The sequence below is a fragment of the Drosophila ficusphila genome, unplaced genomic scaffold (genome assembly GCF_018152265.1).
Source record: "Drosophila ficusphila isolate 14025-0441.05 unplaced genomic scaffold, ASM1815226v1 contig_106, whole genome shotgun sequence".
Classification (NCBI taxonomy): Eukaryota; Metazoa; Arthropoda; class Insecta; order Diptera; family Drosophilidae; genus Drosophila; species Drosophila ficusphila.
In genome coordinates this window covers 10,265,763-10,291,601 of record NW_025063993.1, presented here as the reverse complement: position 1 = coordinate 10,291,601, position 25,839 = coordinate 10,265,763, and the positions used below count along the sequence as shown (strand labels likewise).

Sequence of the window (25,839 nt, the reverse complement as noted above, 5' to 3'; positions counted from 1 at the left end):
GAGATCCCCCACAGCCCATCGTACCCAGCGGCGACATCTTCCGTTTTTTTCCAACGAAGCCTCCAGCCACAGGTGCATTAAAGCCCATACTCCAAAGACCTCAAGTTGAGCTGCGCTGCCTGAAGAGCAGCTGTCCATCAAAGAGGGAAGAAAAATCAACCAATGAACGTGATGAGAATTTTCCATCAATTTCTCCGCGATGGGAACTTCAAACTTTCTATGTGCCCGTATCCAAAATTTGAACACACCGAAAACAAAATATAATACTAAAAATGAAACCACAAATTGTACGATTTAATTTAGTGCTTATTAAAAAAAAATATATATATATATGATAAAAAATCTTATTTATATAACAAGCTTAGGCTTTAAAATTTTCTGATATAACATTTAAACATTTATGTAATATGTTTATGTTAAACAACATAATCATTTTGCCCACTTTTTTTCATAATAACTTATCAAAAGTATTCGAATATTTTTTTAATATTTATCCTTTCATTTTATATCCAAAAAATTTCCAACTGTTCATGTGTATCAAAGATACTCGAAAATATCGCACAGGCGACGAGATAACCATGAGAACACTTATTTATGGGCTTTTGTCGCGTGAGTGCCACTTGTCGTTTTTTGTTGCTACTGTTGCTGCTGCTGTTGTTGTTGTTGTTGTACGTGTTGTACTGGCTGTTGTTCTTGCTGTAGTTGTTGTCTTTGCCCCCTTTTTTGTTGCTGGGTTGATTTTCTCGTTGTTCTCATTCTAAACAATGCAAATGCATCGTCAGCTTTACTGGCTCTGCCTCCACCTCTGCCTGCAGCGACGTCGCCGTCGACAGCGACATTAGCATAAATAAATAAATAACCGTACTAGCAACGAGCGGGTAAATAACAAAATAACAACACGGGCAGCAACATTAATCTGCGGTCGAAAGCTTTCCGATGGCCGCTTCCATGGGCTTTAGTCTTCCTCGCGTTTTATAGCGGCCACCGAAAACACTTGTTTGCCTTCGTCGCCTAGCGGCACTTGCACTTCGACGGGGTTTCGCTGCAAGGGAATTGCCTAGAAACGCCCACACAGTAGCCATAGTGGCCAAGTACAGTGGTAACAGGATCAAAAGATTTACTCGGAAATTTTTATTAAAATTATATAATCTATGTTGAGCTAATAAGCTTTTTTATTAGCTGTTGAATTAAAAAGACGAAAACTTAGAGTTCGATTTCTGCAAAGGCAGCGAATTTATTTAGCAGAAGCGATTAACAAAAATGGTCCGCGAGATCGAAAGGAAGAGTTAGAATTGAATTAAGACGCGGATCAGCCGATTGCTGACCCAAAGTATAAACCAACAAGTAACGAGAGAGAGCGAATAGAAAGATAAAGTGAGAGAGAGAGCGATGGTAATTATGCAGATAAGCTAAGAGCTAGCATTAAGAGAATCTAAATATCTGCTGCGGCTGGATGACCCGACAATCTATATTTTATTAATTAATTATTATTATTAATATATAATAAATGTTCTGCAAATTGGCAGGATTTAAAAAAGTGTTAAATAGGAATATGCCATAAAGACCTTTTGGTATCTTTAAAAAATCTCTACAAAAGGGTAATAGTGCTTTTTATAACTAAAGAAAACTTTGAAATTTTATCTGCAAATATGTGAAGCAATATAATTTATTAAATTATAATTTTATAAGGGTAATTCACAACGTGGTTTTCTGATCAATTTTCCACCCACTGTTCCTAGGCCGTTTATTGCAACAGCACCACCTTCGCCTTCACCGTAAAATGGGCTTCCACTCCGTGCTCACATTTCGCTGGACTGTTGCTTTTTGTGGGCGCTTCTGCCTTTGCCGGCAATCAAATTGAGTGCAAAGCTCGGTTAAAAGCCAAGTATTTGGACAGCCAGAGAGGTGTGATGAGTGTGATGTGTGTGTTGGGAATGCAAAAACGGTTTCGATTTTTTTTACACAATTTTTTCCGTCTTCTGTTTTTGTCTCGTTTCGGTCGGAGCTCCCTCCCAACTTATTGCATTATTTATGTGCGAGTAGTACGATTTTTCTGGGTTTCTCAGTAAGCCACACGCACGCGGGCCGCGCCAGTAAAATGTATAAACAAAACGCGAAAGGCCCGGAAAAAGTGTGAGTATCGCCGGTGACAATCGCAAGTGCAGGGCTCTCTCTGTCTCTGTCTCGTGTCTCAAGTCTCAAGTCGCCGATGGGTTTCGCTCTCCTGCTCACACTCACTCAAAGTTTGCCTAGGCGGAGAAGCAAACTCGGCGGCATTCTCAGTCAAACAACAAACGCAACTGAAGTAACAACGAGTCCGTACCGCGTACCGCCCCCAAAACAAAAGTGAAATTCTAGCAGCGGCGCGGTCTTAGCCATATATCCACCCAGGAATATCACTGTCTGTTAGCCAGAAATCACACAAATTCAATCGAAAACCGCCCCCAAAAGTTATGGTATTTGATTCCGAAGAAATCGCGGTCGAGTGCAGTGCTTAATGTTCCAGCTGCGCAGGGAAGTCAGCGAGAGGTTCGGAGTCTGGGTGCAGCGCCTCCTCGTCATCGTCCTGCACCTTTGGCACCGCTCCAGCATGTCCTTCGTCCATCGGCGGAAGGAGGCGTTCAAGTGGATAAAACGCCGGCTGGTCAGAAGACGATGTCACGTGAGTGCACCGAAAGAAATACGCTAGCTCAAATCTTACCCATTAAATCTACCTTTAAAACTATGAATGTATTTTTCTTACATTTGTATGAGCTTTGAAATGAGATCACTTCTCGGTAAATACCGCCATTGAGTTATGCCAATTTAAAATGGTGTTAAAAATAGGGTAGGGTGGTGATAAATTTGACTTAAAACAAAAAGCACATTTATTTATATAATACGAAAACGGTTGTAAATAAAACGAAGTTATTATGAAGCTGTTTATTTTTTTTAGAGGCAGCTGTTTTAAAGCTGCAGTATGATTTTTTAGTGAGGATTCAAACATTTGACAATACACAACAAAAACCTTGTGGCGTTTTAGAAGTAACTTAGTTTTTCCATTATTTACTTGGAGAAGATCAGTTTTCAGGAGTACCCTTAATATACGAAAATCGCTAATAACAGTCAATAATAATAATAGCAAATAATGACCGTAGCCACATGCAAACGTTTTTTCATTACTTTAATATTTAGCACTTTTTTCAAGTCAACAGCAGCTAGAACTATAAGTACTAAATTAATTTTTATATTGCTAACAACAGTATACAGAGATGTTAAACTAAATGACTGACTTTAGCACAATATAGTGAAAGTCAAATATTAATTTTAATAATTTATGTCGTAATAATGAAAAACTTGACTGCAAGATGGCTGAATAATAATAAGAAAGCTAAGTAACTAGTTTGCTAATTGGGGTAAAATTTTTTATCTATGTGGCTCATCCTTTGAGTTGCAAAGAGATCCCAAGTGGGTCATCACACCACGGTGCAACCCTTAGATTTTAGCTGGAATTCAATTAAAAGTTATTCAGACGCCGCAAATTCAATTAAGTACAATCATTTCGGGCTTTCGGTGCAATTTTTAGCTAATTCTGACTTTCCTGTGAATCGGGGCACAGCCGGCTGAAGAAGGGTTAGAAAAGTTTCGCACTCGCGTGACTCGCTATAATTTCTCCATCAGAGTTTGGAGTGGTCTGAGGTCGAGGTGCCCACTGTCTGAGGCTTTGTTCCGTTTCCGCTCTCTGCCGGTTTTGCCGGGTGGGTGTGTCCATCGACCTGGCGGAGACATAGGCTTGGTTCTAAATTCTTCATCCCCCGGTATCCAAACATCCCATCTACTCCACCCAGCAACGAAAAGAAAAAAAAACAGTTGGCGTTGAGCGATTATGGCTGTCAGGTTGAAAGGCACTTCCATCCTGTTATCAATTCAAACAAACGCCAAAATGCCACAAATGTGAAAACTAACCGACCGACGGGGGGCCGTTAAGAGGCCCCCAAATTGTGCAAATCAAATTGAATGCCGTTTTATGAAAGTTGACTTTGCCGCTGATTTTTGGCAATTATTTGTAGTTGGCATTTGTGCGATTTCGAAATTTCTGTGTTTGTAACAATGCGGATCTCAAGCAGAGCACGTAGGGGTTAGGTTGAACGCCCCTGGCATTTTAAAAAGTTTTCTAATATTTAGGCAGCAACTGATATGAGCCAATAGACTGAAAAATGGGTGTTTTACTTTTATGACATTGGGCCGGGAAACTGGTTTTCAATAATAAATGGGTGGGCTAAATAGAGTAAAGGCCACAAAAGGGATTGAAGTTTAACTTTATTAATTATGATGACCTCAAAAAGATATGTCATCAACAGGTTTTAATTAATACTGCAGTTGAAAAGGGCACATGATTTCTAATTAATAGCAGTCACAAAACCTGTATCAAATCACGAACTAATGACTCACAATTACCTCCGCATCAAGCCTAGAAATTAATTGACTTTAGTTGACTGCGGAAATATTGATTCTATTGCTCACAACCCAATTCGCGGTGAAACATTATTCTAACGCTCGTTCGCATTACAATTGAAAATATGGCAGACCCACCGAGAAGAGCACTTAATACTTATATTTATGGCCCTCGGTGCGGCCCATATTGTTTATCCCGCTGGCAAATGTTTATTCTCGCCACTCGAAGTTTCAGCGACGACTGCCCAGATTTAGTGAAACTAAAGCGGCGGAGTAAACACTCATCGCGTGTTCCGATTATCGAAATCGCATGGGGATCTCGAAGCCAGGAACCGAAAGGAACCCCAGCTCGTTAGCGGTACCCGCTTTTATTTTCAGGAAAACGCAACTCTGAGATCGTAAACAAATGCCTGTCAAATGGCATAAGCCAAACACCGACAAAGTAGCAAACAAAATATATATGGACAGCCCCTATATACATGTCCAATTTGTATATGAGAACTTGCCAAGTTCAAGGCAGAAGTTGAAGATGTCTATATGATGTTTTGTATCCACAATTATGGCTGAGGGATGGGCCCAAAACAAAGGGTGGGGGCTAAAGAGCGGAACAAACAATAACTTGCCGCATAAAACAGACCCAAGTCCCAAGCCTGAAATGCTGACTAAATGGAAGCGAATGATATTTCTTAGTTTGGCAAGTCGATGTTTTAAATACACTTTAGAATAATATAATAAAAAAATAAATAAATACATCTGTAACTATTTTTTTTAATATTTTAAAACCCATAAAAATTTTTCTTTAGACCCAAACATAATTGGACATTATTCTACCTTAAGACTTTAAATTGTTTTCATTTCATTGCCGAAATTCAAATTCTCATGCCAATATGTAAATATATTCCTTCCCTGATTGTATTCTAATGCAACCGGTGACCAAGCGACTGTCAAAGCTGAGATATCCTTGGCTTGCATCACTATAAATCACCGATAATTGTGGGTGTGTTGTGTTTATTGTATTTATTGTTGTTGCTGCCATTGATGTTCCGCGAGCGTTTTTCTGCCGGCCATTCAATCAGGCGGTTGAGTCAGCTGAGCTTGAATAGAGCGCAAAAAGCGAAAAAGCCCAGGCGAAAAATTCAAATAGGCGTTCGCACGCATGGAAAATCATTGAAGCCTGCAGTAGAAAAGCGGGGGGATGGTGGTTGGATGGGTGAGTATCTGTGAGTTACACCCTCGATTCACCGGGGCTTTTCCATTTCGCGCTCCGCTCATTTCAATTTAGTTGGTGCAAAGCGGCCGCCGCAAACGCTTTGAACTCGTTTCCCGGACAGACGGACCCATGGGTCTTGACGTTTTTCCTATATTGATCTCCTTGGCCGATCCAAAAAAAATAAACGAAAAAAATATCTAAAAAAAAACGCCCCGTTCAATAAAATCTGTGCGCGTTTTGATTTTTTGGCGCGTTTTTCATTTGTTTTGATTTCGCGTCTCGGAACCTTTTTGGCTTCGACTTGGCTTCAACTCTGGCTCTTTCCTTTAGGCCACACAACTACGTATTGATAAATTGCCAGCCGACGATTTCCGTCGTGACCCGCGCGTTATGCAAAATGCTCAAAATGTAAATAAATATTAAAATAATACACAAGATCACGAGAAGGGGGAAGCGCCGCCGTCTGCCACACTGCCTTCCTTTTGTATGCGCCCAGCCTGTTGCCTTTGTTGGTTTAAGCCGTCCATTTATTTTCTTATTTTTGCTTGCCTGTGCTGTGAGAAATGAAGTGAATCTGTCTGCCGGTCCACCGAACGCCTGTACGACGAACGGCGATCGCTGAACGCCAAGTGAATCGCCATTGCAACAATAATAATAAGGAATAATAATAATAATGCAAGCCGACAAATTTCGGAGTGCCTTTTCCTTTTATTTATGAAAACAATAAACGCAACACAAACCACGCATTAAAGGCCCGTACCCCGAAAATCCCGGCTTGGTCCGAAACCGAACCCGAACCCGAACCCGAATCTGGATTGGAAGTGCCGGCGGTTTCCTGGCACGCATATAATTTGCATGTGGATATCGATCTTTATGACCGGAGACGGAGACGGAGACGCTTCCACGATGGCTTATGTAATCTGGAAAATATTCATGAAGCAATATGCCCGACTGCGCTACGATCCGCAGCCCCTCAGTCCCAAGTTGATCTGGCACTCGTACGCTGCGATTGAGACGGTAGGTCACCCCTTACATATATCCCTCGATATAATGCCCCTCCATTCGGGGTCACCACGTAGCCGTGACTCTTTGGCCCGCTTCCCTGCCCTTTATTGATTTAAATTGAGTCATTTTTCTCGGTTTCTGGCCATCGGCCATTGGCCATACAAAGTAATTGTAGATTAATGTGGCTAGCTTTAAGTGAGCGCTCAAGACGACGAGGGTTCATACTTTTGAACGCGGTTCATATTTTCAAGTGTTTTCTTGGGTTTTTGGGGGCGTGAAAGTTGATTTGTGATTAAACGGCGGCCAGTTCGTTAAGGGAAGTTGGCGAAAGTTTTAACATTGCATGGTGTTTTGGGAACAACAGGTTTCATTCAAGGGGATCTTTAGGATGTGGGAGCTGCTGGCCATATTTTACTCGGATTTGGAAGCTCCGTTTAGACTGGGGTTCAGCTCTTCCTTGTTCACATGTTATTGCCGCAAAATAAATGGTTGTTAACTCGTTTTAAAGCCCAACTTAACTGAAAGCTGATACATTAAACCTTTTCCCAGCCTCTAATCAATGCCAAATCTTGACCAACTTAAGGAACGAATTTACGACTTTTTCGTAGGCTTACGATTGGCAATTTCCGACACCGAACTAGTTCGATCACACCTCGAATTGGCGTTATTCAATCAGCACTCTACGTATGCCGATGTTTTCCTTGACACTCGACTGCGGCGACAGTTGCATTTCCCGCCCATTAGCGAAATACGATAGTGCGGTATAGGAAAAGTCAAAGCGAAATGCAAAGGAAATAGCCGAGATTTGGCGGGACCGAAAGGCATCAGCCAAAATAGACTAGAAAGAGTAAAAAGTTGTTGTGCCATGCCGGCATGGATGGGTCTCAAAGACACGGGTCCTCGGCGGGACCACCAAACTAGCTAAACGGACTGTCTGCCCCCATTGATAATAACAATCGGGAAAAGTAAGAGATGCAATAATTCAATGTAAAGTGTTAAAATGTCGATATTAATTGCAGAGTGGCAGTGGCAGTAGCAGCACTTGCGTTGGGACTCCAAGTAGTGGCCAATAGTCCCATCCTCCGTTGCCCCCTATTGCATTTAAATAAATTGCGATTATGGCGCAAATGTGGCAGTCAGTGCAGCAATCAGTGCACTGGAAAAAAGTTATAGTTCTTATGTGAATATAGTATATTTTTAAAAAATAAATATTTACAAACATTGCTAAGACACAAAGTGAAATTGATAAAACTTTTTAAATGGAAATAAATCAAATTAAAAATCCTTAATTTATTCTTATAAAATGCAACCGAATATTAGGCTTGAATATTCTTATATTTTATTATTTTTTTTTTTTTTGTAAGTGGCTAATATGATACCAAAATTTCGCACAGTGAACTATGGGTGCAGGTCCTGGTCTTGCACTTGGTTTTCGGTAGTTTCGATGGTGGGGCTTGCGACTCGCCGTGCGCTAATAATATTTATCAGTGGCTCATTTGTTGGCCGGACGAGCGGACAGTTGGCCAAACGGACGAATGGGCGAATGGACAAATGGAGGAATGGGGTCGGCGGGCGGGGAGCAGCGCATTCAATGGCCAATAAACCAAAAAAGCAAATAAAAATTGCAACAGGCAACGATGGCTAATTGCGCCGCCTGTTTGGTGATTTTGCCGCTGTTAACTTGGCTCGCTGGCCAATTTCAAATAGGTGGATGGGTTGGAATGGGATAGATGGGGGCTGTGCATCCGCTGCTCGTCAGCTTTAAACTCAACTTCGGATTCAGTTTTCGGTTGCCGTTTTCCACATTGTTCGGCTGCATTCGAGCCATGCATATTTATTTATCGCAACTGAGTTTTGCATTTTAACTAGAAATCATGCAAAAACGCCGCGACATGCAATGGCAACGAAAAAAAAACAAAAACGAAAATCGGCGACGACGACGAACGGCTTTCAAATCGAATCTCCAAAGCTGTTAAATGCGGTTGAGAGCGATTTTCCCTATGTTTTTTCCTCAGACAGAGACGGCAACAGAGAGACATGAAAATCTGTTTAATATTTTCCCGCGCACTCACGCACGACGTGGGAATTTTTCATCTCGCGACTTTGAGTTTTGAGTTTGAGTTCGTCTTCGCTTCGACGGCGAATCGCAACTCAAAACGGCAACGCATTTACAATGTCTGCGAGGAGGCCGAAACATTGAACCTTTCATAAACCTCCGACAATTGGCAGGGGCTGTTATTCAACGCACGATATGCAAATTTGATATAGGAAATGGGTTTGGTAATCGAATGAGCCGATCTGACCTATAAGTGGAAGGAAGTGCAATGGCTTCCCTGGAAAAAAGTCGGCTTTTATTGTTAAATAACAGTGTGCAATCACTTAAAGGTGGTAAACACCTAGACTGATGAACTTCAACAATGCATCAATGAAACTAGTTGCTTTTAATAAGATTTATTTTACTACGAATCGCTTTAACATTTAATTGGGCAATATTTTTCATTTAATTTCCAACTAACATTTAGCCTTGCCTTTGGGAGATTTAATGAAAAACATCATCAAACAACATATGGAGGATAAATAAAACCCTGGCATCAAGTACGATTATTACTTTTATGTTCACAATTTTTTTTAGTCAGCATCCTATGCAAATGGATTTTCCTATTGGCCACCCCCGCTGTTTACCTGTCCAGTTTTCAGTTTCTCTTTCTATAACCTTAGTCTGAGGTTAGGCCGGCCCATTAACGACACGCATTCGCAGTCATTTTCAATTTCTTACCGCTGTCACTTTAATTTGGGAGCAGTGGCAGTTGCAGCCCACGCATTTTAGAGTTCATCTTTGGAAATTCAAGCACACTCTCTATAAAGTTGCAGTTTTCACCACCTACACTACCATTGCGGTTGTCTACATTAAAAGAAATTAATGTTTAATGGACCTTGAATAGTATTCATTTTTATAAGCTATAAATAATAGTATATTAAATAATGATTTTTCAAATAATTTATAACCACAAAATCAACTTAACTTTTCTAAGTAACCCACATTAATTCTCTTAAATTAAAAAAAAAAAAACCTTTAAAGAAAATTACTTTCAAAGTTTTGGTCGACCCATTCTTGTGTGTTTTCATGTTTTTACAGCAAAAGTCAAAGTGTGACACCCGCTACAATCTCCAACGAGCAGTCAGTCAGTTAACAAATTAGTTACTGACGCAATATTTCTGTGTATCTCTGCGCTATCAAAATCACACGCAATAAATTTAATTTGTTTTGTGGGCAGCTGTGTGGCAGAGGAGGCAGTGCCTCCAAATGGCAATGGCAATGACAGTTCCAGCTATTCGGCTTTTAGGCCCCGGCTCTGGCTCTTTTGCAGGTGCCTGCTCGGAGTAGGTTGTCCAATTAATAAAAGAAAACGCAGTCATAATGTTTTGATTAACGCAAATGTGACAAGAGATGCATAAAAATTAATTTCCAATCTTGTCCGAGTCCACTAAATCAAAAGGGGAGTGGATGCCCGATTCCGATTTGGGTCACAGCGGCGTTAGGTGAAACCGTAGATGCGTGAGAGAGTGCTGGATTGGATCGGATCGGATTGGTATACATTTAGATACATGGAATAGCCCCAAGGTTGTGCTGTCGGTGCAGTGAAGCGACCTTCCTTTAATGGCTTGTCCAGCCAACTAGTGCAACATTTTCGATTTCCTTTTGACGCGCGGCCATAATTTGAACAGCGGGCTAGCAGAGTCGGCTGCTGCTGCAAAGTCACCGCCTCAGCCACCGAACCACCGATCCAACGACCCACTGCCCAAGACTCACGCATCGCTGAAAAGCCACCGAAACCCCAGCCAAAACGCCCCCGGGCGAGTCGGGCCCATTCCGAACCGAAAAAACACAGCCAAGAGCCAACCAAAAGCAAAGCAAACCAAACCCAGCCAAAACCAGACCAGTCGGGGCAATTAATTGATGAGCAGTGCCCGGCACTTGGTCAAGAGTTGGCATGACAGCAAATTGCATTTGCCTCAGATTCTGGCTGTTTTTTTTTCTCAAATCGTGCGTGCCACTGCCATGGCCACTGGGCACTGGTCTTTGAGCCGGAATGCTGTGCCAGAATCATGCACTTAACAAAAAGTGGAATGCCCGTGGAATAAAAAAAAAAATAGAAAGAACCCTAACATTTAATTCAATTTAAAGATTGTATTAAACTTTAAACTTTTGATTTAATAGTTATTAAATAATTATTATTTTATATTTAACTAATATAACTTTTATTTTTATTGCTCCGCACCGTTACCATTTTTCTCGCAGTGCCTGGCCGAAAAAGAAAATATTGATGATATATTTATTGGTATTTATTGGCGTCGCTTCGGCCGCACTTCAAAAAGCCCGGCCTGAACAAATTGTGGAAATTTATAAGCTCCGACAACAGAAATCTGTGTCTTTGTGGGCCAGTACTACCAATTGGTAGGAGGGTCCGGGGTCCGAGTTCGAATTCGGGGTCTGAGCCTCATTCAATGAGCATGCGCAGGCGCCGCAGGGCGACATCTGGCGGCCATCACTAGCGTTTTAGTCACCGCCACGAAGGACCAAAAGCTATTGGCCAGGACTTGCAGAGCTAGCCACATTCCTTGGCCAAGTTAGTTGCTAAATTCGTTTGGGCGTGGAAAGGCGAGTGAGTGGATAATGGGAAAATAAATGGAAAAGCGCCGGCATCGCACAATGTCACATTGTTGGCCACAGACCGAAAAGTATTTCGGTTCGGCAACCGAAAAACCTAACATGCCAGGCTTTTGTTATGTGTGTTATGGTCAAAGTTTGGCTATTTTCGAGGCCGCATCCCCATCCCCAGATCCCCATATCCCCAAACTAAAAACCACATCCACTTTCACTGCAAATTTGTGTGTGCCTCGGTATCTGAAAGAAAGTGAATTCTACTGTGCTACACTTGACCTATGACAACGACTACGACAACTGAGGCAGCAGCTACAAACATCCCCACAAACTACAAACTACTAACTGGAAACGAACGTTTGACGTTTCATTTGATTGTCATGCAACGGGGCCCCCCGCTCTCACCTCCTCACTCCCTTTCCCTAGTCTTGTCTCTCGGATCAATGCTGTCCCCAATTGATTTCTGTTTAACTTTTAACATGCAACAAGGCGCACTGCGCCGCTTCCCCCTTGTATCTTTGCATGGGAAAGTGGATCGAAGCTAGGAACTTTCAGTCTAAAAGCTTTGTATTTATAAAACTAATTACGATGTTAATAAGACACATTAGTTTAACTATTACGTAGGATTATTATATGAAACTTATATGATAGCAATTTCTGTAAGTTAAGTAAAATACAAAGTCAGTTAAAATCTACTTAAACCACCAGTTCAAGAATTTTAAATATAAAATATAAATAGTTTCGAAATATCTTAGCTATCTGCCCTCTATTTTTTATTGCATTTTCATATAAATAATTTTGGCTGATTAAATTAGTAGCTATTTTGTCCCACTGTCTGCCCCCTGTTGCCAGTGGCAACCGAACGAATTGTGTTTAATGCGGCTCTTTGCTTTGGCCATTGCATGTGCCGAGCCAAAGAACTTTGGCCCATTTGAAATGCGGCAATTGTGTATCTGGCGGATACACAAGCGCACTCTGAACTCCACACGTGTCTGAGGTCTTTTTTCTTAGCTTTTCCCTTCTGCATTTTCAGACGACTGACACGAACATCGAGGCAGGGCGAGCCGAAGCAGCTGTTTCTGGTTCAGGAGCAAGAGCAGGAGCAGGAGCGGAATTAGCCGAGATCTTGGTGCCGAATGACACGCAAATCGATGCCGCTCCAGGCGGGGGAAGTGCAGGAGGTCAGATCCCGAACCTAGAAGCCACGCTCTTGACCACTGACAGGGACATGAAAGAGGCCAGAACTGCGCCCATAGCTCGCGATGAGGAGGACCCGGAGGCGGAGGAGGAGGAGGTGGCACCGCAGGAGGAGGAACTTCGAGAGGTGGAGCAGCTGTCCGCGAATGCTAATTACGTGTGCTGTCGATACCCGGGAACGAGCTCTGCGGCAGCAGCAACTTTGAACCGCAGCAAGTCGCGGGTTCAAAAGTATCTCAAGAAGTGCAAACAGCGACTAACGGGTCAGCCGAGGATACCAGCCAGCAGTTCCTCCACAACCACCATCACCCTGGTCAGGAATGAGCCAGCAACTGCCACCATCGAGGAGAGGGAATCCGAGGAGGAGCTGGACGAGCAGGAGGAGGATCTGGCGGGGGAGGAGGACCTGGCGGAGGGCAGCTCCAACGACTATACGGATGCCCTGCCCATCGAATGCAGCTTGACTGCCAGCGTCGCCGAGGAACAACAGCAGGCGGTCGACGAGCTGGAGCCGCCGAAGGAGGAAGTCCCAATGGAGATAGAGGTACGTTTTACACTGGCGGAAAATGTTTCTCAAAATCAACAGAACTTCCATTCAACGGAACTTTTCGAGAACCCATAACTTTGCCAATTTTTGTCTGATTCCAAACTGACATACCTCTACCTCGTTGTAATCGACTCCTTGATAAAACTGCATTCAAAATTTTATATATTCCGATGTTTAAAATTTTGACCCCCGTTCATGTCAGATTTTTCCATGTTTTTCGAGGTTTGCCAAAAGGATACTTAATTCCTGAGGCCTACAGCGCATAACTTTGCCAATTTTTGTCAAATTTCAAAGTGGAATACCTCTAAAGGTTTGTAATTGAATCCTAGATAAAACCGCATTAAAAATTTTTCAGTTTCCGAAGGTCCAAATTTCTGTGCATGTCAGATTTTTTCAAGTTTTCAATGATTGTCATTATAGTGAACCAAAAGTGGACTTTTTTCCCATGTGCAACCATTATGTATGTTACCCTGAACTGACGAAACCTTCCTCAACTTCTCCTCCGCAGACGAGTCCCGGTTGCAGCGGAATCCCGATCCCCCAGCGACTTCCCGACGACGTGGACGCCACGCTGGTCCAGCTGATTGACAACCATCTGTCGCACATTTATCCCGTCTACTGGGCACGCACTCGTGCGATTTTAATCCAGCAGGCACGTGAGCGACTCGTGTGCGGATTCGACGGCAGTTTGGCCCGCTTCGAGCAGCGATTCCTATGCAAATTTGCGCAAATTGCCACAGCGCTCCGCACGGCCCATCAAATTGGCGAGGTAAGTCCTATAAAGAACCTAGAAATTCGAGCAAAAGATATATCATTTACAAGGCAGTTACTCGCAGCAGGCGAAATTAGCTGCAATTTGCGAGGCTCTCCCCGAATGGTAATGCCAATGAAGTTCTTTAATCGCAGCTAAATAGTTTGCTTTGGTTTCTCCGCCAGAAAGAAATTGTTGGGTAACTGCGTCGAGAAATCGTTGCGGAAATTGGGAATCATCGGGAGGCGATCATCAGGCGATAAGTGTTCTTTCGAGCAAATAGTTGCGAAAATCACAAGGGTGGAGCTGCAAATGGCTTACAATCTAGCCAAGGGGCCTTGCTAATGGGGCTTTCAATGAGCACTTTAATTAAAACAGTGATAGCAACTCTTTGAAAAACTCATTTATTCCACATAAAGTTGGCTACCTATGTATGTAGGTTTATTATTTGTAAATTATAGCTATATCATTCTGAAGCTCAGAAAATATGTATTTACATAATCCCAAAAATGTTAAAGTCATAATTGCACAAATTGCATTTAATACAATATAATTAATCACAAAGATAACCAAGGGTATCGGCACATTCAGCCACATATTATTGAACTTCAATCTGTTCACATTCCTCGCAATTGCAATTAATCTTTCAAGATTATATCACCTACACTCACCAGTGGTTTCCCTTATCAACAAGTCAACGTAAACAGAGAATACCATTTCCCAATGGAATGTGTTAATGTCCTCTGGCTGAGCCAAGAGTATCTTATGATTCCGAGAAAGTATAATTAAAATAACAAAGTATAAAATAATTTTTGTGATAGTAAGTTAAGAGGTAAATAAACCACATTTAACAACATAAAAGATACGTGCTTTAAACAGGAAATTATTTAAAGCTTCCATTAACCTTTTTGATATAATATTTAAAATTATAGAAAATTATTGTTTGCTCTTAAACGTTTCCTGTGTAAATTATTACAAAGAACAAACAATGAGTTTCAAATTTCGCTACCGAGCGTAACAGCAGAGCCACTGTTCGTGCAGCCCTAGCGGTTAACGGTTAACAGAGGCTGTTAAAATAGGTCTAAACTAACAGCGCGCGCGGTGGCACGCCGAGCTCTGTAAACGGGTCTGCCGATTGGATGGATTTCTGGAGTCTCGGAGTCGTGCGGCAGTCAGTTAAATATTTGAACTCGCGGCGCGCAGTCTTGTGAGCGGCAAAAAGCGACTGACTGACTACCCGAAGAAAAAGCGACTCGAAGACGAATATACAGCAGTTCCCAAGTGAGCGACCAAGTGCAACGTGCAACGTGCAACGTGCAACGTGCCACTGCCATTGCTAAGTTCGTAGTTTCGGAGTCTCGCCAGTTTTCGGGGTCCGCAGAGTGTGCCAAAAGAAATGTGCAAAGTATCGCTGAATTAACATGCAAATAAATCGAAATAGCGAAAGAATGCTGTCCGAATAGTGCCTGGAAATACGTTAATAAAGTGCCTTAATGTGTGATCTTTTTACAATCTGCAAGAAATAATCGTAAAAGTGCGAATCACCATCGTATACTATATAAAAAAATATATATACTACTCTCAAGTGCCAAGTGTGTATTTTTGGCCAGAAGTTAACGCTTTATAGCCGTCACATCAACGTAAATCAGAGGATTTCCTCGCCAAGTTTGTTTGAGGTAATTTCTGGTTTCACATTTTATTAGCTAGCGGCCCGCCTGAAGTTCATTATCATTTATGGCCAATAATTGTTGAGTGTTTGTTTCATGGAGTGCGGAATGTAGTGCCTGCCAGTGTGCTTGTTTCCGACCCTGACCTCAGGGTTCATTAAAAATCAATTGTTTTCCACTCGGACTCGCATTCGCATTCGCATTCGCATTGGCAATTTGCATACTTATTACACACACGGTCAAAGACAAACGTCAAGACGAATAAGACAAACCACGGAAGCGTCCTTCGGGTCGGCCTACGCTTTTTAGACTTGTTAGAATCGTTTGGACCTCGTCGAGGAGAGAGGTCTTTGTGTTTTTATTTTTATTTTTTTTTTTCTTACCCACTGTTTGTAACCATTTCAATGACAAAGTGGTGGCAAGTGTGGGTTGTGCATGCCCCTTCTAAATCGAATTGTCAGAGGTTCTGGGTCCACTTATCAGCTAGCAGCTCTATCCGCACTGTAATTTATAATCATTTTCGTAACGCATACGCACTGTGGAGCATGTGGTGCTCTGTCCGTGGGAGGCAGCTGAACATAAAAAAAAAAAAATTATACAAAAAAACGGCTGTAAAGTGCTCGGCGTGACCCACATAGGTCCAACCACATAAACTTATTTGAATCAATCAGCTACGCGCACATTTGCCGCTGATTTGGAGTCGTAAACTTGCGGGCATCTGGCTGACCTGTGGCAACTCGATTCGCAGTTTCAGCAGTTGCAGCTGCGTCTGCATGTTAATTGCTATTTAATTTGTGTGCTGTGCCGCCTCGAAACCCAGTGGAAGTTGCGTCGAGCTTCGATTTTTTTATTCTCTCTCTGCAGCGGGGCACGTTCTGTAATTTAAATCGCCTTTGTGCGCAGACGCAGCAGCGTTTTCAACTCAAGAGTGGCAGGGCAGAGCAAGTACTTTATAGGGTTTTGTTTTGTTTTGTTTGCTTCGGTTTTATTTTGTTTTTCCCCGTTGCCCAGCCGCAAGCGGAAATTGTGTATTAAGTGTTCTCGAGCAAAGGGAGCGATGGGGTAAAGCCGTACTGTCTGCTAAACAGATTCCAGCTAACTCGAAAGCTGCAGTGAAAAATATTGTATTTGTATATAAATAAAGAATATATTTTTTAAAAATCTGTGCCTAGAAATAACTACAGTTTAAGAAAGAGTGGTTTTTTACAACTCCAAAAAAAGCGGTAACAAACTTCTCTTATTCTTACAATTTTTTTAAACAAAATACATAAATAAAATAACGAAAATTTTAGTTCTTTAATTTAATATTACATATTCACTTTAAGATGTAAAGTTCCACATAATGATATATAATTACTGGTTTACAGTTTAAGAACTCTTTGTGTTCAGCTTTGTTCTGTAAGAAATTTTCTGAGAACTATTCCCAGGTAGTTATTAACTTATTCAAGCTTCTCAAACTTCATTAAATCAGAACATTTCTTGCCGTGTAATTGAGAATCTCTGAACACGGCATATCACTTAGCCGAACAGCAATTACGATTAGGAGAGCAGCGCCAAGAGTAAAAAGTCTGGGGAAAAAGAGTCGGCGAAGTGAGTTTGCGGAGCTTCCGAGTTGCATTTGAAACGGGCCATCAATCCAGCGGCAGATTTGTGCAATAATTTGCAGAAAAGTGCTTTGAACTGTGTTGAACACAACATGATCGGCATTTGTTAGCGATAATGAATTGAACATTTCTGAAAACATGTTTGTACATAATTTGTATGCAGGCTCTGGGGCCCGCCACTCATGGACCCAAAGACTCCAAAGTCCGGACTCCGGAGACTGGAGACTGAAGACCAGAGACCAGAGATCGGAGACCATGGCGTCTGCCATGTGTCTGGGTGTCTGAATGTCTGGATATATAGTATTTGTGTTGGTCTAACTAAGAGCATCTGGCCAAGGCATTTGCGGTTTGTTTTTGCCCGCCCAGGGAAAGACAAACGGGGAATTAGACGAGCGCGGAGTTGCCGGGGGAAATGTGCAAAGTGTAAAGTGCATATTTATGGCTTGCATAAAATAACTTGTAAAATTCACTCACTCCGTCTGTTTGTCCCTCTAACTTTGCCGTCTTTTGCTGTGTGCTCATGTGAGTGCATTCGCCATTCGAACACGTGTTGTTTGAACGGACCGTCTATATATATAGGCACACGATCGCCGAGGAAGTCGCTGTTCAGGATATGGATGATATGTGACTGGACTTGCCAATGAGCAGGCATTCGAAATAAACTACCCGCTATGGGTTTATTAATATGCAGCAAAATGTGCACAGTTTGCCCATTATTTTGACAGAAATATGTGCTATGGTGGAAAGATAACGTTTGACGGGTCAATGAGCTCAAGTTTGAGATACAGAACCGATTTGTGGTAGAATGTTATTAGGCTATAAATCTTATCTTGTTATAGACACCAGTATATTAACATTATACTGGGGTTTAATTAGTTGAAATGAATGTGTAATAAATGGTTGCTTGATTTAGTTTCAATTTTATTTAGATTTTATTTTATTTATTTAGATTTTACTACAATGATGTACTTTAATTACTTAATTGTTGAGAGCCACACCCTGTAACTTATTTTTTGATGCTATCATAAACTTCCTTATGGGTGGTTGTGAAAAAATAGTTTTTCGACATAGATACCCGTCCTGCATAGTTTATTAATTCCTAGGTATGTCTGGCAATCCATTTTCCCCAGCTCGGCGGACAAAAAATGCCAGCAATCTGCAGTGTAATGTTAACAATTATTTAGCCGGACAACACCGCAGCTACACATTTGCCACTTCATTATAAAATACTTAGTCATAAATGCTGTCGCCCCGAACAAAACAAAGCCAGGTGTTTTGCCCCCTTCATTTTCCCCTCGGCAATTCAGCAGATTGAGTTACAAGACGCGTGTGCAGTACCATCCTAGGTTCAGGTACTAAACACGATGTTTAGTCTTCGTTGTAGTGAAGCCAATAAACACAGACAACAATTTGTGTAGCTAATAATTATTTCAATATTTGTTTTTGAACAATAACTATGCGAATATATATGAATCCTTTACATTTTCTATTATTAACTTTCAGTTTGCTGTGCCCCTTTTTTTTGATAATATTTAAATTCTGCATTGAAACAAAGAGAGGAAAATCCCAGACTTCTTTGTAAAAGATTATATGAGAATTAAAAAAAAAAGCTCTGTGCATCCACATACTTTGTATCTGAGCGCAGCTGGCAATAGATACGAATGCATCCAGAAGATAGCCTTGAATAATTCAAGCGCGTGTGACTCGCTTAGTAATTAACCCAGCACAAAAGCCGCAGGCCAGCGATGAGTCGCGGTTTGGCTCGGGTTGGCTTGGGTTTTGCCTGGGATTGGGATAGGGATTGGGATTGGAGCCATATAGAGGTGGTCTGGATGGGGAAGGGGCAGCGGGAGGGGGAGGGGGTCCGAGTAGTGTGGGGCAGGCACGTCAAGTGGCAGACACCGAATCCGAATCCGCGGCGCTCAGAGAAACACTCATGCATATATGGATACTTTTGTTCCTTTATTTTTTGTGTATCGCGTCGTCTGTTGTCTTCTGTCTGGTGTTTGCTTATTTGTTTGCTTTTAGCTTTGTCTTTGTGTCATCATCGCCATCGTGATTATCCTCATTATGAGCATGTCGCTATTGCCGACTGTGTGCGTGGAGGTGAACGCTTCCTGCAATGCCAACAGGTAGACCAAGACAAAGGCGTCCCATTCCCATACCCGTACCGCCCCAATCCCCATTTCAGAGCCATTCCCATTCGAAATCCTCCGGCCAGACGCGAACGTGAAGTGGTCGGTGGGAATCGGCTGCTTCAAATGCCAGAAACGCTCCGGGCAAAGCAAATAGTTACCTATAAATTGTGCAGCGAACAAACGAAGCCGTCAAATCATCCCATGAATGACTGACAAGCCCTAGCGACAATTGTGCGGACTTGGCCACAAAACTCGGCAACTGCAACAACTGCGGCAACCAAGAGCCACGACCACGACAGCGACACGCTCTAATAAATGGTTCAATAATAAATTACCTCCCGGTTCAGGTTCACCTCCAGGATTTGTTTCGGCATCACGTTATTTGGGCATTTGTCAAGTTCAAGCGTAACTCTCTGTTTACACTAGTCAGCTGGAGTTTTAAGCACATCAACATAATAATAAACTTCATGAAAGATATAACTATCACTTTTCACTCAACATTACATGTTTTAACATACTGAAAGCGTGAAAAAAGCGTTGAATTTAAATAAAAAATACAATCTAAATTCGTAACTGCAAAAATAAAAGTTTGCTTTCTAGAACACGTTTAAGGTTGCAAATATTTTCCAAAAAACTTTCAATCCATTAAGCCGCCTAATTATTTTTAATAGGCTTAATTTGAACGGTTTACACCAAGTTTATGGGCATTTTTTACAGCTTTCTAGTTCCGCAGCAGGAGCTGGTATAATCCGCTCGTTGGTTGCATAGTGTTAGCGACACCTTGCCTGAGGGTCTCGGTTGTGAGTAGGATGTCAGATCGCGCCACCTTCGTGATTTGTGGCTTTAGGGCACATGTGCAACAACGGCAACAGCGGCTGCAACAACCAGCGACGAGCAACAAGCAACTAGCAACTAGCAACAGCGACAGCAGCAACATCAACTCGGTGGTCCCCCGAAACTCCTGGTCAAATGTCCATCGTCCGTTTGTCCAACGTCTGGCTTTTGGCCGCCGGATTAGCATTGAAATTGACTTCGTGCTGTGCTCATTAAAATTTTACGTGCATAAAGTCTATTTCGATTTGCCCGTCCGTGTTGTTGTCGCTGCAGTTGTCCTTAGTTCGCCGACTTTTCCATCGCTTCCAAGGAATTACATTTCGTGGTCGCAACTTAGAATATTTCCTAGAATTTCACCGCCGAAAACAATCAAAAAAGAAACAAATATTTCTGCTACCCGTTCCGTCCGTACACTTCCTTATTGGCCAATACAATCTGTTCGAGAGCAGAGCAAAGCGCAGCAGAACCCTTCGAAATCGAGAGATTCTATCGGCCACTACTACGGTTATTGGTGTTTTAATGCGTTTTCGCCCGGCTGGTTGCATTAACAAGTTTACGGCCGTTTTGGAATTGATGTGGCTAACAACTTTTTCAATTACCCCGGTCCATGTTGGAAAAGCAGTTGAGCAAACACACAGACACAGCCGCAGACACAGACACAAACTCAGATCAGATCAGATCGTCATCATTGTTGTGGAGCCTTAGCCTCTTCTTCTTCTCCGGTCGTTTGGTTATTATGCCATAAAAACTCGTTTTCAGCTGATTTAGCCGAAGTTCATGATCAGCTGTGAACTGAAAGTGGTTGATTGGAGCAGCGCTTTGGTCCAGAAGAACCTCTGTCTGGTACCGGTTTTTGCTGTTACTCGTGCCCCGCCAGTTGCACTCGTAATTGAGAGAGTCTTGTGCTGATGTAACAGCAACTTGCAACTTGCAACGGGCTGCCTTCAACCAGCAAACAGCAACCAGCATCGATCAACCAACCAGCAAGAAGGAACTTGCAACAGTTTTTTGCCTGCCTCAGCGTTTTGCCTTTGAAGTTGCCACGAAATCGAAACGGGCTTTGTTATCTTAAGCCCTTCGCCACAAAGCATAACTGTGACAGCATCCGATCTGACTCCGATTCTGATTCCCATAACCATTTCCATTCCCTTTACCGATGGTATTTCAACACCCAATCCGAGGGCCAATGCAAGCAGCAACTTCCTGCATCCACAGACGAAATAGCTCGTCGCACCACCGATCGTTGCACCAAAATGCAAACAACAATTTGCAGCAGAGGGAGGATGTATGTATATTCAGTGGGACAGTGTGGGGCTTCCAAGAACACTGCTGCCGTGGCATTCCGGCCGTGCAGCAACCATGACAGCCTAGACCTGATCTATTTTCGTCTCGCTCCCGGTGCCATCTCCTGCCCCCGGCGCAGTTGCATTGCGAAAAATCTGCCCCACACAAGCGGTGCTTGTATGCCACACGGAAAGAAAATGGGAGTACCCAAGAAAGAGCTCATATTTCGATTGCCTATAAAGCTTTAGAGATATCTTTCGTTGTCTCAAAGAATTTATTTATTAAAGATTGGAAAGGATTTAACTTTTGATATTTCTTAATAATCTCTAATCTTTGATTTTTGTTTCTTAATCATTGAAAAATTTATTGCTCCAAAATATTTCCCAGTAAAGCTATTTTGTTTCTTTTTTTCTCTCTGTATTTGATATATTTACAAGTATATAGATTCGCTATTTCGCCCCCGCAACACACAATCTTACACACTGGGGGAGCACAAACAATTTGTAGGTGTGGCCGGAGTGATCCGAATCAAGTGTGGCATCTGCATGGAACCACGGACAGGGACGCTTCCATGGATGTGTGGTGCATTGTGGATGCAACTGCGAATGTTGGTGGTGCCAATGACGTTCCGTTGATGGCCATTCCGTGCCAGATCAAGCGGAAATGTGACGTTGACGGCAATAAATATAAAGTGAATCGCTTTGTTTTTGCAAGAGTTCAAAGCTTGCAAAAAAATTTCGAGAAAAAAAGAACTGGTGGGAGGGAATGCAGAACAACACGCCTATTAATAGATAATTGAGGGTATTTGGCAGGGTAATTGATACACAGGAAACATGTGGAGTAGAATCAATTGGAGCAGCCAAATAGGAAGTGGCGAAAATAGCCAGCATTTTCTGTTCAGAAAGAGAAAAGAACCGATCAGCGAATTTTATGGTTTCGTATTTGGAGCACAAAAGCGATAAACTTCAATAGTAAAGAACTTTACCTTTGTAGTTTTCTTCTTTGCAGCAAGTATTTTTTTAACACCTAACCTACTCAAGAACATGAATTACTTCTTTGCCTTAAATAGGGGACTATTATTCTTAACCACATAAATAAGTTTCCCTAAAGCAGACTAATTGCTGACAACTTTAAAGCCCATAACTTACAAAGGTTTTTCTTGTAATTTTTGTGACAACAATCGCAATAATTAAAAAAACAATGGTTTACAAGAACTCAAATTACAAATTTAGCTGCTTTACAAGGTAATAATAGCTTATTTATTTGCTCGGTGAATGTTTATTTATTAACAGCTGGGTAGAAAGTTTATTTATCGCCATAAGTTTATCAAATTTCTCGAAAGGCTTGCGTAATCTTTTGCAATGTTCCTCCTGACAAAGAAGTGTGTTATTCAATTTTAAAGCTATTTTCGGTCACTAATGAAACTCCGCCTCGTTGGTCAACCCACAGCGGCAAATTAAAAACTTAATAAAAACAATTGTTGGCCATCGCAAACAATTTGGCAAAAAGTAACGGAATCGCCAGTCAAAATCAGACATTCGACATCCACCCAAAAATAAAAATAAAAATAAAAAGGCCGAGGCCGCCGCTTACACATCATAATTATCATCCAGTGCTAGCGGCGCTTTTGACCAGGTGTGGCCCTTTTTTCCCAACAATTTAATTATGGCTCGAGCTGAGAAATTAGGAAAAATATATGAAGCCAAAAATTGGCAATAAACGAAATTTGAGCCCCAGCCGAGCTGCGTTTTTTTCCCACTCACAATCTCACAATTTGTTAAGAAAACAAGCCAAGTGCATGTGAATGTGTCGATGAGTGTGTCGCTTGCTTTGTTTTATTTTGATTTATTTTTCTTGTGTTTTTGTGCAACGCCCTGTGCGCCTTTTGCATGCGTAATTTTGCTGGCACCGATGGTGGTCCCCGGGGTTCTTCGGATAGCCAGATACTCAGATACAAAACAGACCCCAAACGGAGTCCAAAATCCGAATCCGTGTACGACTGCACCCGCATTGAATAATTGCCAAAGGCTGGGCGCCACACGCCGGGACATGGCCATTCATACTCCGTTTCTTTGGCCGGCCACACACCAGCCATACTCGTACTATATATGTATGGATATGTTTATATCTGCATATATGCTAATGCCGGGCCATGTCGGCTTGATTACTCATATATACGGCCCGTCGATTCGCCGACTTCGCCGCCTGTTGATGGGTTTTTGTTTCATTTCATTTCGCTTTGCCGCTGCCGGTCGGTAATTTAGTTTTCAACATCAAAGGCGTGGGAATGGGCAAAAAGTGAGCACAAAAAACGATGGAATGATATATGCTCTGATCCGGGCCAGGATCCAGACAAATCCTCGACAAAATCTGCCCGCAGATTTATGGGCAGCCACTCGAAAGCCGAAAGCCGCCAATGGAACGGAAATTTGTCGCCCCGCAACAAATTGAAAACAACCCAGGCCCAAGAACAAAAAGATACTTTTGTGTCTTTTGTGGTGAAATACCCTTCGTAACGTTTTTTGTGCCTTGAATTCTGGGAAGGGAAGAAGTTTTTGAGATGTTATTCGGAGATGATAAATTTAAAGAATATTTTTTCAGGAAATACTCTAAGCAAAACATTTACAAACTAAACAACAAAAATAAAGAATTTACAAGACTGTGTTGAAAATGTAGAACTTACTTCACTCGACCACTTGCTGTCCTTCAAAGTTTTTCTTTGCCCACAAGTTGTACAACTCCGACTTGTCTTTGGACATAAAGTCGAACATTATATGACAGTGCAGCCGCCAAGATAGGGTTGGTTCAGTGTAGGCGACACCATCAAAACCCAGCGACAACTAAAACTACAATATAGCAACATCAATGACAATGACAAGCGGCGTCCGAGCGACGCGCGCATTTGGGTCAATGACGACGAAACCGAAACGCTTCCAATGATTTAGAACCCCCTCGGATTGGATCCGATCGGAACAGATCGTATCGGATCGGATCGGTTTGGAGATGGAGAAGGCACCGGCACCGCCAATGGAACATGGAACTTGGCATCGAGCTGGGGCTGGGAGCAATCATGCAGAAAATGTTACGAAAATCATTATTTTAGCATGTGGCGACAGCGGCTTATACAACGATACCTCCCCGAATCACACAGAAAAAATTCACAGAAAATTGGAAAACATGTTTAAAACTATTCGTAATTTTCTTTGAATTATCAACGAATTATCTGCTTTTACTTCCAAAGATTTTATATAATTTTTAACTTTTTTGAAAAGCCAGTTAATCACTCCTAATTTTTAACTGCGGGCATTTTAATACCATTTTTAAAGTAATAATAATGTGTAGATCTTTATGAGCAATAAACAACAATTTTTTATGGTGTTTGCTTTGCAGTTAGGTATTAAAGAGTTGTAAAACATTTGACCCATGGCAGTCATTTATTTCAAGAATAGTTTAACCCATTGTTAGCACTTTAATGTTCTCCACTGAGTATATGTTCTGCACTTTAAATGTGCATATTTTTTGTACAGTGCTGGTCCGAAATATCAGACCGAGGGCAATGGCTAAAGGGGAAGGGGAGATGGCTTTGGCTTTGGAGCGGAGGAAGTGGTTGCGTTGTTGTCGTTGTGTGGTTCGGTTGATCGGCGATGATCATTTTGTTCAATCGATTGTAAACGATGCGTTGCGATCGTTGCTGCGGCTTTGATCAAATGACAAAATTGATCATTTTCTGTTTGAATGGATTTCGATCGGCGACCCTCTTCGGCCCCCGAAACCCCCCTGAAAACCCCAAGCCCCCCCGTTGAATGCCTCCTCTCGAGCGACAACAATTGATTTATGTTCGCGTCTCTCTCTTTTTTCCCCCTCGGAGTCTATATCTCTCTCTCTTTCCCTCCCGGCTGGGTGGCATGTGCAATAAAAACAACAACGGCCATCGCTTTGTTACCAATAAAATATCCAAGTTTTTGTGTTGAGTCAAAAGGCGCTATAAATCAAGCCAGTGCGCACCTTTTTTCCCCTGTCTGATTTTCCAAAAAACAAAAAAAAAAATAAGTGAAACGAAAACAAAGCCAAAATCAAATGCTGAAAAAATCTGAGCAAATGGCAAATTAGCAACAATGTGAAGAAACATTTTCGCATTGCAACAATTAATAGCTGACCAAAGGATCGGGCTTTAACTTCGACTTGAGACTCTAGGAGCTCTCTCTTTCTTGGGTTTTGCAGTCGCGGGACTCAAATTCGATTTCACATTCCCGTAGGGGTGAAATCTGCGTTGGGCTTTCTGCTTTTCAGTCTTTAAAGCATGGCACAAACGCTGAGGGTAATAACCAAAAATTAGCAAAAATTGCCAAAAGTTTGACTTGCATGATTTATCTATAATTTTCCATCGCCGTCGCCAGGCGGTGCCTGTTTCCCGTTTTTTATGAACTTTTTGGGTGTACACCCAAAAAAATATATGCTTTTCCAAGATTCATATCTCCCGAAGAACTTTAAATGAAATAAATATT

The 25,839-nt window shown here is 42.0% G+C and overlaps 1 protein-coding gene across 6 annotated transcripts in view; it reads left to right on the top strand.

Annotated features, from left to right (window-relative positions):
* Positions 1–1,748: 1,748 nt before the first annotated feature.
* Positions 1,749–25,839, top strand: part of LOC108086975 (puratrophin-1) — a 48,721-nt gene continuing 24,630 nt past the window's right edge. For 2 of the 6 annotated variants that reach the window (XR_006245823.1, XM_017184090.2), the window contains exons 1-3: positions 1,749–2,662; positions 12,346–13,053; positions 13,565–13,825. Coding sequence is in view for 2 of the 6 variants with exons in the window: in XM_017184090.2 (XP_017039579.2) it covers positions 2,498–2,662; positions 12,346–13,053; positions 13,565–13,825 (1,134 nt within the window). In the remaining 4 variants the exon portion in view is untranslated. Of the gene's footprint in view, positions 2,663–6,484; positions 6,662–12,345; positions 13,054–13,564; positions 13,826–14,993; positions 15,484–25,839 lie in introns of those variants that run through there. The other 4 variants (XM_043209197.1, XM_043209195.1, XM_043209192.1 and 1 more) reach the window with 3 other exon arrangements.